The following is a 15,642-nucleotide window of genomic DNA, read 5'->3' as shown; positions in this document are numbered from 1 at the left end:
ATTCTACAAGCCTATCTACACAATAAAAAAATAGGAAAAACCTAAGTCTCACATCATGTCAAGGTCAACATAAGGCATATAAATAGGGCAACCCAAGTAGAAAATGCAAAAATTATTCTAAGCATGCTCCCTATATTTTGTTGCTCAATCATAATGACCCTTTGCTTAGCACAAGTCCAAACCTTCTCTATTTAGCAAGGCTCCACCATGGACACCGGGATCATAAAACATTTTAACATCCCTCTTGCATCCCTCCTAATCATCCCAATTGGTTTCTTAATCATTATAGTCCCTTTCTATGATCGCATTTGTGTGCCTTTTCTTCGTAAATTCACTGTTATTCTATTGGTTGCTATTCATGAGTTATTATTGTATTGAAAATTTGCGAGAAAATAGCAATGTGCCTTCAATTTATGGTTCTTTTTGCGGAAATTATATATATTTTCTTTCTTGTGTGATTTTAAACTCCATTTTTTGTGACCTAATGTTGAAGTCAACTCAGTTTGTAGGCCAAAGAAGAGAAGGTGCAAAAAGCTACTAATGAACTAGCTTAGCGAGGCATATTGACTGAGTGAGCTTCATCCGCTTAGCGAGGCAGCCAGCTCGCTTAGCGGATGAGAAACCCTAGAAGAGGATAAGTCAAAGATAAGCCTGCCCAACGTGCAGCCAATCCACTTAGGGAGGACGTTGTCTCTTCTTGTGCTTAGCGCACCCAAGCTTGCTTAGCAGAATTTCACTTACTCTCGCTCAGCGAGACATACTAACTGAGTGAGCCTTCGTGTGTTGAGACGTCCAAGAGTCTATAAAACACTTAGATTGGCGGAAAACCAAGAGTCACCACCATAACCAGAGTCTAGCCAAGCATTTGCTATGTGAAAAACAAAGATAAATAGGGCAGAGAGGTTGGAGAAGACATTCTCCTTCATCTTCTTCTATTTTCTTTCACCAAAAACATTGCTTTCTTTGTTGTTTTGAAGCTTTACTTGTAATGAAAGGCTAGAACTTCTTTGTTGGGGAGTAAACTACTGAAACTCATGATGTAATGTTTTAACTATCTATTTAATGTTATTTTCTAGTGTTCTTTTTGCTTCTATCTACAATTATTTTACATGCTTGTGGCTTGATCACCCATTTGTATGTTTAGTTAGGTTTTTTAGTCTTGGAAAATGCTTTAAAACCTTAGAACTTGATAGAGCATGCTAGAAATCTATTTGTGTAGGAATAAAATACAGTAATCTAGTATATTTTACATTGTATGTTTAGTACAACTCTTTTAGAACGAGTTTGTTGAGGAATCAAGAACAAAAACTAAGAGAGTTAGGCTCGATCATTCATGTGAAGAATCATGGTCTGAGTATTTTCTCAGTATAAGAACACTAGGATAATATTAAATAGAAAAAAAACCTTTTATAAGACAAGAGAAATTTCAATAGGAAACTCTCCAACGCTTTTATCTTGATATTTGTTGCATTTTACAACTTTTAGTATTTTACTTTTGTCTAGGTAGTTAATATTGCAGAAAACTTATTTCACCACTCAATTTTTATTTCATTTCAAAGCTAAAAAAGTGTTTACCTACTAAATATACATAACCTAGGTGAAACAAATTTTCTGTGAATACGATACTTGGTCTTACCGTTTTATATATTACTTGTGTGAATCGGTAAATAGTCCTTACCAAACAATGAATACTATTAAGTATAACCGTTGAAATTGAGTAATGAATTACAATAAAAAATAGTGATGAATATTAAACTGAAGATTAAATTTGAAATTGAATAGTAAACATTAATGATTATGGAAAGAAAACAATGAGTAAAAAAAGCAGTAGAAGAATTGGCATGTAAGCAATTGTGCATATGTGACAAGATTAATAAAGTGACATGACAGCCTATGGTTGTGTGCCTCAAAATTTATAAATAGATAGATAGGTTGTGATGGTTCAATTATTATGGACACAATAAAGCTTGCCAAGAAAAAATCAATTTGAATGTCTAGTTTATTTGTAACAAAGACAAATCATTGCCAAGAAAATATAAATGTCAATGTCTAGTTTATTTTGTAAAAAAGACAAACCATAGACACCAAAAGTAAAACAAATATAATTTATAGAGATTAAAATATTTTTTTTTGGTAGGACAAAAATAAAAAAATACTAAGTTACAAGGAGAAAAGTATATTTCAGCTTTAGAAAGTATGACTTATTCATTAGTCCAATTAGCCTGTTAAGAAAAAACCCCAAGTTAAACGGGGAGCTTCTTCACTTTGGTAAATAGTCCTTCCTATGCTATGAGCACCCAAACCTTCAATTTTGCTAAACACTGTCTTTTTCAAATGCCTCAAGAGTCAAAGCCGTGGGTTACACGCATAACGACTTAGAGCCAAAATATTTAAGACTGAGTTCCTTCTAGCCTTACACTCACACAGGCTAGAAAGACAAGCCAAATATATTGAAAATCTATTGAAAAGCTTACACTATTTGGATTTACAAGAGAAGTTAAATTGTTCCATTCCATCGCACATTACTACGTGACTTGTCTTTATTCAGCATTGAGCCACCGACTAGTCCACGCGTTAATTCAGTTTACTTCGTAAAATTTGTTGTCTTGCACAAGCTTTTCTCTCTATTCAGATGGTTTCAGTTTTCATAGTCTTCTGCGTGGCTGTTTTAAGCTCTAACTCTCAAGCTTAGATACTCAATGAAGTTTATTCTTACTATGATGAGTTCGATACCTTATATACTGTTTGTCTCTTCTCTTGTAGTTTCCATAGCAGCAGACACATCATCCATTTCACAATCCCAATCCCTCAGTTTCGGAAAAACCATAGTTTCCCCAAGTGGAACCTTTGAACTTGGTTTCTTCCATCTTGGAAATCCAAACAAAAGCTACCTCGGGATTTGGTTCAAGAATATTCCGTCGCGAGACATTGTTTGGGTTGCAAACGGTGGCAACCCAATCAACAATTCCTCTGCCCTCTTGAGCCTAAAAAGTTCTGGCCACTTGGTCCTTACACACAATAACACTGTAGTTTGGTCCACAAGTTCTCTAAAAGAAGCAATAAATCCAGTGGCAAATCTCTTGGATTCTGGCAATCTTGTGATAAGGGATGAGAATGCAGCAAATCAAGAGGCATATCTGTGGCAAAGCTTTGATTACCCTTCTGATACAATGGTGTCAGGAATGAAGATTGGATGGGACCTCAAAAGAAATCTCAGTATTCACCTTTCAGCTTGGAAGAGTGCTGATGATCCAACCCCAGGAGACTTCACTTGGGGTATTATTCTGCACCCTTATCCTGAAATGTATTTGATGAAGGGAAACAAAAAGTACCAGAGAGTCGGACCATGGAATGGTTTGCAGTTCAGTGGCGGCAGGCCGAAAATTAACAATCCCGTTTACCTTTACAAGTTTGTCTCCAACAAGGAAGAGATTTATTACGAATGGACTCTCAAGAATGCTAGTTTACTATCAAAATTGGTAGTTAACCAAACCGCACAAGATCGTTCTCGTTATGTATGGTCAGAGACGACTAAATCATGGGGGTTTTATTCAACAAGGCCGGAAGACCCTTGTGATCATTATGGGATTTGTGGAGCCAATGAATATTGCAGCCCTAGTGTATTACCAATGTGTGAGTGCTTAAAAGGGTACAAGCCTGAGTCTCCTGAAAAATGGAACTCAATGGACAGGACCCAAGGATGTGTCCTCAAACATCCATTGAGTTGCAAGGATGATGGGTTTGCTCCATTGGACAGGTTGAAAGTTCCTGATACTAAAAGAACATATGTGGATGAGAGTATTGATCTAGAGCAATGCAAAACCAAGTGCTTGAAAGATTGTTCTTGTATGGCATATACAAATACAAATATAAGTGGAGCAGGCAGTGGTTGTGTCATGTGGTTTGGTGAGTTATTTGACATCAAACTGTTTCCAGATCGCGAAAGTGGGCAGCGTCTATATATAAGGTTGCCTCCTTCAGAATTAGGTAAATATTTTATCACCATAGTTCCAATTAATCCTTTTATTATTCTTCTCACCATAGTTTCAATCTCTGAGAATTTAATCTTGGTCTTTCAATGTGGAATTTAACCATTGCTGTTTTCTTTGATCAAATTCAATGGTGATGAAGAGTCTAACTGGCACAAGAAGATCTCTAAAATAGTAAATATAATAACCTTCGTTGCTGCAACTTTAGGCGGTATCCTTGCAATTTTTTTCATCTACAGAAGGAACGTTGCTGGTAAAGTTATTCTTTTCTTCTTTTAAATTTCTTGAAAGATGGCAGGATAGTTCTTTATATCTTTTTAAAAAATGAACACTCTGATATTTGTCAATTCCCTTAACAAGTGCTGTTATTGGGTTTTTAGAGGATCCTTTGAAATCTTGGTTAAGTGGCCCTATAGCTGAACTCTGTTCTGTGTCTCTTTGACAAAATTTGTTATTTGTACAATTTAAAAATGAAGGCGTAAAAAGAAGTTGACACAATATTTATATTTTGTTTGTCCAGAGAAGTCAACTGAAAAAAATAACTATGAAATGTTAGAATAATGTGACTCATATGAATTAAGGGTCTAAACTTGATTTAATAAAATAAAGGGACCTATTGGTAAATATGAGAAGTTTATTAACTTCTCATAAGTTTAACAAACTTCCATCAAGTTAGTTATTGGAAGTTTATTAACTTTATCACCCAAAGTATTTACTGGCCATGTAGTGAATATGGGCATTATGTTTGCTAGTGAATGTTGAATGTTATTATTATTAATAATGTCTATTTGACACTTTGAGCTCATTATTGTGTAAGTTTATGAAATTTGTGTTTTCCACTTTATGTGTATATGCATGCAAATTATGATGTGGAAAACATATTATGTTTTTGAAAGAATGACTTTTGTTTGAATCCATTATGGAATTCTCATTTTATAGTCATATTAAAGAGAATAATAATATAGTAGTACATGAAAGAGAATATGTTGATTAAATGACATGTAACCGCCATGAATCTTATTGTTTTTATCTTTAATTATGATTAATGATGGAGCCAATTTATCAAAAGTCTTTTAATGCGCATTATGATTTATGTAATTATTAAATCATGAAGTGTTATGACATCACAAGAGTCAAGTGGGAAAATGTTAGAAATGTGACTCATGTGAATTAAGAGCCTAAACTTGATTTAATAAAATAAAGGGACCTATTGGAAAATATGAGAAGTTAATAAACTTTCAATAACTAACTTGATGGAAGTTTGTTAAACTTATGGGAAGTTATTAAACTTCCGATAACTAACTTGATGGAAGTTGGTTTATAAAAAGCAAAGGATTCTATCTCTGCCATAAGCGTTTTTCCTCTAATGACCATCAAGAACGTGAGAGAAAAAATAAAAGAAAGGAAAGGGATAGATTGAGACAAAGAAGATTGAAGAACTTATGTCTTTCATAGATCAAGGTAAGTTCTACTTATTTTCAAACTATATGAGAGAATCATAGATTCTAAGATCCTTACAATATGTTATAGATTCATTGAACATAATTCTATGGAATCTATAACTTAAATGAAAAGCCTTGGAGCCGATACAACTGAATCAATATTGGTAAATTATTCACCCTTATTTTTGTCTCCAAAGTCTAAAATCATGATAGCTATATATATCTTTTGAAATTAAAAAAACTTAAAATTATATGAAGAACTCGCAGTGTAATCATCTCAGCTTAACTGGGAATTTGGGCCAGGTGGCTTTTTAACAAGGCCATTAATCTCACATGGGTTTAGTGAGTTGAGTTGGAACTTGTTAAAGATTAAGTGCATGTTTGGATAAAAGTTTGTAAGCTTAAGTGTGGACCAACTTATATTTGCAAAAGCAACTCAGGTTTTACTTCTATAAAATTACTTTTGGATACAACCAAATATGTCACTAAAATGAGTTATTTTTCAAACTAAGTTTGGAGTTTCCCCATCGGAAAATCAATAGCATGAAGAGTTGCTTGGCATTGCTTATAATTTTTGCTTTGCCAGATTCTATCAAGGAATTTGTGGTTGAGTGACACTTTAGGCCTTAGGACCTGGGCAGTTCTCATGCAAGAGGTAAAGAGCCAAAGCTTAATTTATGCTATTACATATGTGACTTTTAGTAATATTTTTTGTTTAATACTTAATAAAAATGTTGCTAAAAATCTTTGGTCACATTAAAAAATGTTGTCAAATTATAAATAAATGTTACCAATATGCTTTACAACATTTTATCAAATATTGTATATCGTCTATGTTGTTAAAGTCTAAAAATGTCACAAAAAAGCTTTAACAATATGGGCTATACAAAATATTTGATAAATATTGCAAAAACATATTAGTAACATTATACATAATTTTGCAAAATTTATTGAATATCGTCAAAAGTTTTTAGTAATATTTTTATTAAGTGTTAGAATAAAAATATGTTGCTAAAAATTATATTTGTAGTAGTGTTAGTAAGACACTCTCATTAGGAACCTCACCTAAAAGATTTAAAAGACTTAGAGATTTGATTGGAGTAGTGTCCAACAAAAATTTCAAGATACACTAGAAAATAGGCTTTTAATATCGGTTATTATCCAATGTTGAAACTATCGACGTTAAAAGTTTCAATGATAACATTGGTTTTTCAAAATCGATGTTAAGTAAATTACACAACATTGATTTTATACAAAACCGATGTCGTATCATACAAAAAATTACAAGAAAAATAAAATATTTAGAAGTCCTGATTGTTTTTGTATTTAGTAAAATTCCAAAGCAATAGCAGACCAGACAATCTTTATCAACCAGTTTAAATTTTGTCCACTATATATAATTGAATATTTACAATGAGTTATAAGAAAAACGAAAGTCAATAAATAAAATCATTTGTAACCTAATCTAAATTAATATAATAACTACTCTACAATTATAAAATCACTTAAATTCCAAGTGTTTGAAGTTTAACTTCGAAATAATATCTTGCCCACTTAATGTGAATTGCCTTCATTTTCTCTAGTTCCAATGATCTTTGATAAGTAAAATACTGTATGATACAATAAAACACATAAGTTATTAAATGAGTCTAAATAATAAAAATTATAAGAAATTGAATTAGTTTTGAAGTAAACAATTACTGTTTTCCAGTTATCCTTGAAACCTCCTAGGACTATTATTAACATCCAATGCATTACGTCGTAGTTGCACTCAATGCTTCCTTTTTTCTTATTACACTAACTAAATAGGATATTTAGATATTCAAAGTTAACTCAAGTGTAATAAAGTTTAATTTTTAAGACATGAAACATTGTTGAAATGACTTATTTTAACTACAATCCATCTAGTAGTACCCGTATATTTACTTCTTTGTCTATCGTTGAATCCTTTCAAAGCACTAATTAAAAGAAACATGCATGTGTATTATTCAATAACAATATTGAAGTCAAATTGTAATCATAAAGTAGATGTATTACAAAATATATCTGACTTGTTAGTAATTCCTTTCAAGTAGTTGTCGAACCTATTGTGCTAGGAATAAAACCAGATGACAACATTGTCCTTAGGCAAAATGATGACCATTTGCCAATGTGCACTGCATTGGAGAACATTAAGTTATTATAAAACATACATGATTTAAATTGATCTGTTCAATTTAACTTATCCATTCAAGTAGGATCCTAGGTACACATCTCTATGTGAATTCTGCATCTATTTCTTAATATAATCTTCTGATTTGAATTGTGATTGCCTAGTTCTTTGTATAACCCGTGGCTTGAGGAATCCATACACATCGACATTTTCCACTCGCATAGTTGTCTCAGTCATATGCTTATTGTTGTTAAAATATAGTACATTATGCAAAAATATAAAACAATCAGTTAGGTAATACACAATAATGTAAAATGACTTGCATAATTCACAATTGTATAATAAAGATGCTCAGACATTGACCACCGTAAGTTATTTCAGAAAGATATGCTTTAGGTACAATGGGAAGTTATGATTATACACCCCAAACACGCTACCATCTCACGACACTTGTAACGACTTCAGGAAAAACTACGGAATGGTCAATGTCATCAGGTATAGCGGGTCTACATCAGGATCTGGTATATCTACAAGTTTCACCGGTCCTTCGGCTACCTGCTTATCCTACACAGTTAATAAACATTAAGCGAATGATAATAAAAAATTGATTTGTAACAAATCATTTATTAATAATATTAAAAAAATGAAATGAAATACCAATTTTAAAAAAGGCTTTACGAGATGTGTTGGACAAACAAGGAAGGTGTTAAGTGTCTACCCCACTACTGAATCTCTTGAGTGGCAATAGGAACGCGAGCATCAACATCTTAGACATCCTCAACACCGACCTTCACTTGATCATTGCCTAAAGGAACGTTGTGGACCCCTCATAAACTCTTCCAAGAGCAATAAGTTAGGGAGGAATGTCATCGACATACAACCTAATTTTGTTTGAGTCACCCGTTTTTGGGTCCTATCTCAAGAGATCGACACAACTTTCCTTTGTGCTAACATGAGCAGCAAAAGGACCAACCTCAGACTCAGGAGGCAGTGTGAGTCCTTGTGATTTCATCTGGCTGAAGAACATAATTAATTGTTGAGTCACTTTTTGTGTGATCGACTCCTCCAACTGGTCTCTAATCTTTTTTGTTAGCAACTCTAGGTCTTCAGCAACCATGGAGGAAGAGGTGCGGGAGCCCTTTGAAGCCTGTCCAAAGTAGTGTTTGATTGTCACGCCGGCTCTAGCAGCACAGACACGACTAGGGTGCTCTGGTCGCCTAATGGCAGCAGTGAGTACATCCTGATATCCATGGGCGACAAAGCTGTCTTGTGAGCCCTTCTCCTCAAAGGAATCCTGTAATCAACAGATGAAACAATATTGGTTTACTCATCCAAAAATTGTTATAAAAAATGACCACTGACAAATAAAAGTGACTTACAATCCTGCCTGTAATTTCCTTTACAACCTTAGACGTCATTTGATTAGTTTTCTTCGTGCGGACCATCTTCCATTTCACGTGTCGTCTGATGGGAGATGGAGGATCAACGATTATTTTAGTGCTCCCAGATTGGACTGCTTCCTCCAATCGTTTTGTTTGCTTCTCCTCCATCAACTTTTTTTTCTAGAAAATCATATCCCCCATGAGACAACATGTGAGGGAACAATGTTTTGTTTCTGGGCATGTGCCTTTTTTCAAACATCCTATGACAATAACACATAATGGTAACTAGTTTAGTTGACAATAATAAATAAATATGAAGATTTAAAAATGTTGAAAATCAACTAACCTCCCCTGAAGGATCTCTTGACTCTGACAAAACTAGGTCCACTTCTCTTTGCTTATTCCATACTTCTCATAGACTTTGTCTTCCTTACCTTCCCTGCCGTGTGCCAGGGCCCATTTAGAGGTTAGATCTGACTTAATCTACCTCTACCACTCTCCTATGGCCTAGAGTATTTTTTTCTTTGTCCTCAAATCGGATGATTCAGGGATATCAAATTCAGCTTGCGATCCGATAAATACATTTTGTAGTTAGTAAATTACAAATTAGGATTTTTAGTACAACATATTACAACAACATTCAACATTTAATTGAAATACTTGAATATCCTCCTAGATCAGATCATTTTGAGCGACATAGACTTATTTCCAATTATCATATGTAACATCTACCTTATCGTGAGTGACAATCCCAAATATGTTTGTAATTTCTTTCTGTGGGGACCATTGGCTTTCTTAGTGACAAGATCAACATAAACCACTGGTCTCTCCACCCGAGCTGGTCTAGTAGGCAACGATTTGAGTTGTGTTGCTTTTTTAGTCTTCTTCGACGAAGACGGTGAAGAAGGTGCTGCTGACTTAGTAGGAGAAGGAGGTGAGCTGGGTGGTGTAGCCATGTGTCTATAAAAAAAACAACAACATTAATTAAACAACATATGAAAACTATCTTAAGTTATGTAACTAGAAGTAACAAACCAAGTATATATAAAATAAATTACATTATACGATGTTAGTTAATTCTCCTTCATTTTGATCATTACGATTTGTGAGGATGTCATCAACTTCATCTCCGTTGATGTTACTCGGCATTTGTGTGGAGAAAGAAGTGAGACAACTTTCAAGGGTTGAATCATCATCTTCAATATTAACACCAAATATATCATACATAGGAGCATGTGATTGCTGAAAAGATTCTTGTCCAAGATCACAAATCATTTCCTCTAAGCGATCTCCCATTTGTACATCAACTGGTTCAGATTGGGACTCCCTTTGCATGTGTGTCAATTTACCATGCCATATCTATGTTGTATAATTCTTCTTAATTCCATCATACAATAGATGTTCTCGTATGTCATTGAGTAGTTGTCCTCTCCCATTCAAACAATTTATATAAGGACAAAAATATTTTCCATCCTCATCCGGTTGACTTCTTTCAAAGGCGAATTACAAAAAATGTTCCACACCTTTCTCATACATAGGGCTCATGCGACATGCGTTCATCAAACTTTGATCCATCTAATTATTAACTCTATGATACTCACAAAGTTTTTCGATGCATGAAAATATCACTTTTTCATTAAAGGTGTGACTTTATCCCATTCAGGAAGACATATTTTGATAGTATATTCATGCGTAAAGGTTAAGTCTCTTTTCTTAAATTTGACGAAATTTCGATAGCATTTCGCATTGGTTCCCAAGTATACGACATGAAAGCGGTGAGATTAATTCCATGACAATCAAGTATGCACTCAAAGAACAAAGAGAAATGCTTTATACCGAAATTTAAGCAAACTTAAGAAAATAAACTTAACCTTGACGCATGAATGACTTTTGGACATACATACTAGAGGAATAATAATATAAGGCTACTTTTTGTTTCAAGCATACAACATTTTTCTACCAACAAATCAACAATACATTTTCATGTACTGCAAGGTGTGCATATTTTACAAGCATTGCAGTCACTAGCTAATGAATATTGCTATACCTTTATCCTTTTTTTATTCAAAAATAAAATCATTCATTAATAAAAAAGGACAAACGAGTCCATCATTATAGTTTTATAGAGGCTTGTCGAGGCACTAAGTCTTCCCACACAATTTTGGTAGCACCTACCAAGTGGTGCCATAACATGTGCTGGTTTATTCCTATCTAATTGAATGCAGTCCTTCAATTTCAAGAGCAATTGTGGACTTCCTTTACTATCCTTAAAGCATGCACAAACAACTTGAAAAATTAAAATCAGGCTCAGTCTCAATCCTCTCCATCCTATAATTAATTGTCAGTTGTAGACTCCATCTCAAGGCTAAAACTTTTGCTATCTATGGTGCTACATTAATATGAGAAAAAAGCACGCTTATACCTGTGTTGCATCTTAGTTTCATGTTGAAGTATTGAATATACATACACAATACAATACATAAATTGCTGATCTATGCATAAAACAGATTCCCTGCAAGAGGAATATGTCTCTGCTTCTTTAAGCTCAATCCACTACAGCCAGACAACACCAATGTATAACACAATCTAGTGTAACAAGTTTAACATTATAAGGTTGCTATATAGCACAATCCACTATACATAAAACATAACCTTTTTTTTCATGACACGAGGAATAAGTTTAGCATTATAAGGTTATTGTACATAACCTTTATTGTATCAACAGACTTAGGATTTCTATGCCCATAAATAAAGCATACCATAAAATATTAAATGCTTAGGTCGAGATGAGGCAGGGAAGGTACTTGGCGTGAGATGTACCTGGCGCCACAAACAAGCCAAATAGAAAGAGAAAGAGTAGAATAGAGGGACGATACCTGATAGAGACACGAGATGTCACAGTGGCGGAAAACGTCGACACCGGAGTGCAAAGACTAGAATTCGAAGACACAATGCTTTTACTAGTAGGGACTTTAAGATAGAGATGCCAAGAGTGGAGGCAAAGAGGGTGCTGAGATTGAGAAGACGAGAGCGCGGGAAAATAGGGCTTTGATTCATATTTTTTAAATGTAGGTTCAACATCGATTTTCACTAAAAAATAAATGTTAATCAAGTGATGTTCACAATAACCGATGTTAACTAATAATTTCCCAACATCAATTTTTTGAAAAACTGGTGTAAACGCTCTAATATTAACATCGATTTTTTCAAAAATCAATATTAACGTGAGTCAGTTAACATCGACTTTTGAAAAACCGATGTTAACGTGACTACGTTAGCATTAGTTTTTAAAAATATCGATGTTAATGAACTCGCGTTATTTACAATTATGTCACTGCATTTTTTTTACCTCAATTTTATCGAAAATCGATGTTAATCTAACGATGTTAAATCTACATTTTATAGTAGTGGGAGGAGTGTTTATGTTCTGAAATTTTTCATGCACATGCTGAATTTTCTGATGTGTATTTATTTTGTGCATATTGCAGTAGTTAATGTATTTTCATATTAAAGTACAAGTATTAGATTTGATATTTAAGAGATGTAGATGAGCGCTTAAGCTGTCAGGTAGAAGTAACTTCAGTTATGGCTTATGTAAGCTTTCTATATTTGTATAAAAATAGTTGCATCCTCTGTATGTATGAATGAATATCAGATTTCAGTTATTTTTTCTTCAGAGAACTTTGTGGATTTTCTGATTTAGTGAGTAGCTTGTGCCAACAATTTCTATAAAGTTCACAAAATTTATTTTTTGTTTCATTCTCTAATTGAATATTGCAGATTTATCTGTTTAAACCAATTCCAATTCATTCTTAGGTTTCATGGTACTATTGAATGTTTAATTGCTTTATTCGGGATTCCAGATAAGTCAAAGACAAAAGAAAGCATTGAAAGACAACTAGAAGATGTGGATGTGCCTTTGTTCAATCTGCTAACCATCACCATTGCCACTAACAATTTCTTATTGAAAAATAAGATTGGACAAGGTGGCTTTGGACCTGTATATAAGGTAATTCAATATTTTAGCACTAAGTAAAAGAAATAAGCAACTAGAATCTAGGTATGAATTATTGTTATAGAAAGCCACTCCCTAAATGAATGCAATTATGCAGGGAAAATTAGAAGGTGGGCAAGAAATTGCTGTGAAGAGGCTTTCAAGTAGGTCTGGACAAGGATTAACAGAGTTCATAACAGAAGTAAAACTGATTGCAAAGCTTCAACACCGGAATCTTGTAAAGCTCCTTGGCTGTTGCATTAAAGGAAAAGAAAAATTACTAGTATATGAATACATGGTTAATGGAAGCCTGGACTCCTTCATATTTGGTAGGTAATATGAATAATGCCTAAATTAGGTTCACTTGTGTTCTATTCTTTAAGCTAATACTCAGCAGCTTATTAATCTTGAATATCTAATATTGAACAATAATTTTTAACTCTTTCAGATAAAATAAAAAGTAAATTACTGGATTGGCCTCAACGCTTCCACATAATACTTGGAATTGTTAGGGGGCTTTTGTATCTTCATCAAGATTCTCGATTAAGGATTATTCATAGAGATCTCAAAGCAAGTAACATTTTACTCGATGAAAAGTTAAATCCAAAAATATCAGATTTTGGCTTGGCAAGAGCTTTCGGAGGAGACCAAACTGAAGGAAACACAGATAGAGTAGTTGGGACTTAGTGAGTGTTTGTCTAATTATAATGCGTCACATTTATTTAGATACCTATTCATATTTTATATTTTTGTTAATGCGAATTGTTTGCACTAATTTTTCTTGTAGTGGATACATGGCCCCGGAGTATGCTGTTGATGGGCAATTTTCAATCAAATCTGATGTTTTCAGCTTTGGAATTTTGTTGTTGGAGATTGTATGTGGAAACAAAAATAAAGCTCTTTGTCACGAAAACCAAACTCTTAATCTTGTTGGTCATGTAAGAGCTCAAATAACTTTCTTTTTATCTATGCCAAAGTTTAATGAAACGTCAATAATAGTGAAGTTTTTCCTTCTATGTTTCAGGCATGGACACTTTGGAAAGAGCAAAATGCTTTACAACTTTTTGACTCGAGCATAAAGGACTCGTGTGTTATCTCAGAAGTACTGCGATGCATCCATGTTAGTCTCTTGTGTGTGCAACAATACCCGGAGGATAGGCCAACCATGACTTCAGTAATTCAAATGTTAGGGAGTGAGATGGATATGGTTGAGCCAAAAGAACCTGGTTTCTTTCCAAGGAGAATTTTGAAAGAAGGAAATCTATGCACAAATCTAAACCAAGTGACTTCAAACGATGAATTATCCATTACGTCATTAAGTGGTCGATGAAAATGCAGTAAATGATTATGTTTGGCAAGTCGCTTAGATTGTCTTGTATCTGTTTTTACTAGTTTTAAAAATACTAACTTCTAATTTTTATGTTTTTATATTTTATTCCCCTAAATTCTTTAAGTGGTCGATGAAAATGTAGTAAATGATTATGTTTGGCAAGTCACTTAGATTGTCTTGTAACTTTTTTTACTAGTTTATTTGACTGTTAGCTAAATAAACTCGTTAGCTAAATAAACTCTTCTAAGTAACTTCTATTTTTGAAACATTATTTCAACTATTTATTAAATTTATTTATTACACTTTTAAATAAAACAATGTAATATTATATATTAAATTATTTAATTCAATCATTACTCTATTGATTTTATTATTTTAGCATTATATATCAAGATAAGTTATAATGATAGATAATATGGGTTTATTTTATTTTATATTTATCTTTAAATTTTATATTTTTATGTTAAATTATTTATTTTTACCATCATACTATTTATAATATTTAATTTATTATTTCAACATTATAATTCATAAAATTTGCAAAGATACATGTTAGATTTATTTTATTTTTATATTTGTTTTTAAATAATTTTATATTAGAAGATTTTATTTTAATTATTATGCTAATTAACATAATAAAAATATAATGTGTATTTAAGTGTATATTTTTATAATTTTTTTGTAAATTAATTAAAAATATTTTAAGATATAATATAAGATATATAATAGAATACACAATATGAAAATTATAATAATTGAAACTAAAAACGTAATTGAAATAATTTATCTATGAATAAAAAATTAGAAGAGATTAAAATTAATTAAAAAATTAAATTATAACAACTAAAAAATATTTTTATTCATGAAATAAAATTGGAATTTATATATCATACAAATGTCTATTTTTTTTTTCATTTTACATTTCTTAACTGCTTTAATATATGTTTTTATCAAATATTTATACTAACTAACTACTTTTTAACTTCTAGTTAGTTTCGCCTAATATAGTTAATATCTTTACTAATTTTAGGAGGATAGATAAATATATTGTTGTTCCTTTCTTATTTTTCTACTTTTGTTTTCATGTTAGTTTTCATATTTAGCTTATAAAAGAGGATATGACTTTGTATTACAAGCACATTGAAAAATATTGATATTTAGTTCCCTGCATTTTGAGTTACGTTAAATTATATTTTTGTCCTTTTATTTATTTACAAAATTTAATTTGATTTTTTTTATTTTTAAAATATTCAATTTCATCCTCTATTTTTTTTTTTAAATTAATGTTACGATTTCATCTAAATTGATCTAAGGACGTACATACGGATATGTGCAATGTAAGATTTAAAATTT

General features: G+C 32.4%; 1 protein-coding gene across 1 annotated transcript; it reads left to right on the top strand.

Moving 5' to 3' along the window:
• Positions 1-2,547: 2,547 nt before the first annotated feature.
• On the top strand, positions 2,548-14,455 carry LOC114416998 (G-type lectin S-receptor-like serine/threonine-protein kinase At4g27290). The gene is made up of 7 exons (XM_028382051.1): positions 2,548-3,987; positions 4,132-4,242; positions 12,829-12,974; positions 13,078-13,288; positions 13,408-13,645; positions 13,747-13,897; positions 13,984-14,455. The coding sequence occupies exons 1-7, from the start codon at positions 2,700-2,702 to the stop codon at positions 14,287-14,289; spliced, it is 2,451 nt and encodes an 816-aa protein (XP_028237852.1). The 5' UTR covers positions 2,548-2,699; the 3' UTR covers positions 14,290-14,455.
• The last annotated feature ends 1,187 nt before the right edge of the window (positions 14,456-15,642 follow it).

The sequence above is a fragment of the Glycine soja genome, chromosome 6, assembly GCF_004193775.1.
Source record: "Glycine soja cultivar W05 chromosome 6, ASM419377v2, whole genome shotgun sequence".
NCBI classification, from domain to species: domain Eukaryota; kingdom Viridiplantae; phylum Streptophyta; class Magnoliopsida; order Fabales; family Fabaceae; genus Glycine; species Glycine soja.
The sequence above is the reverse complement of the archived record's forward strand: the minus strand, read 5'-3'. Positions and strand labels throughout refer to the sequence as shown.

Bases quoted from the DNA above. Each gene is read 5' to 3' on its own strand.
- LOC114416998 (XM_028382051.1), top strand. From the start codon at position 2,700: ATGAAGTTTATTCTTACTATGATGAGTTCGATACCTTATATACTGTTT. The intron at 4,243-12,828 runs GTAAAGTTATTC...TCGGGATTCCAG, and splicing joins CTACAGAAGGAACGTTGCTG to ATAAGTCAAAGACAAAAGAA. The intron at 13,898-13,983 runs GTAAGAGCTCAA...TCTATGTTTCAG, and splicing joins CTCTTAATCTTGTTGGTCAT to GCATGGACACTTTGGAAAGA.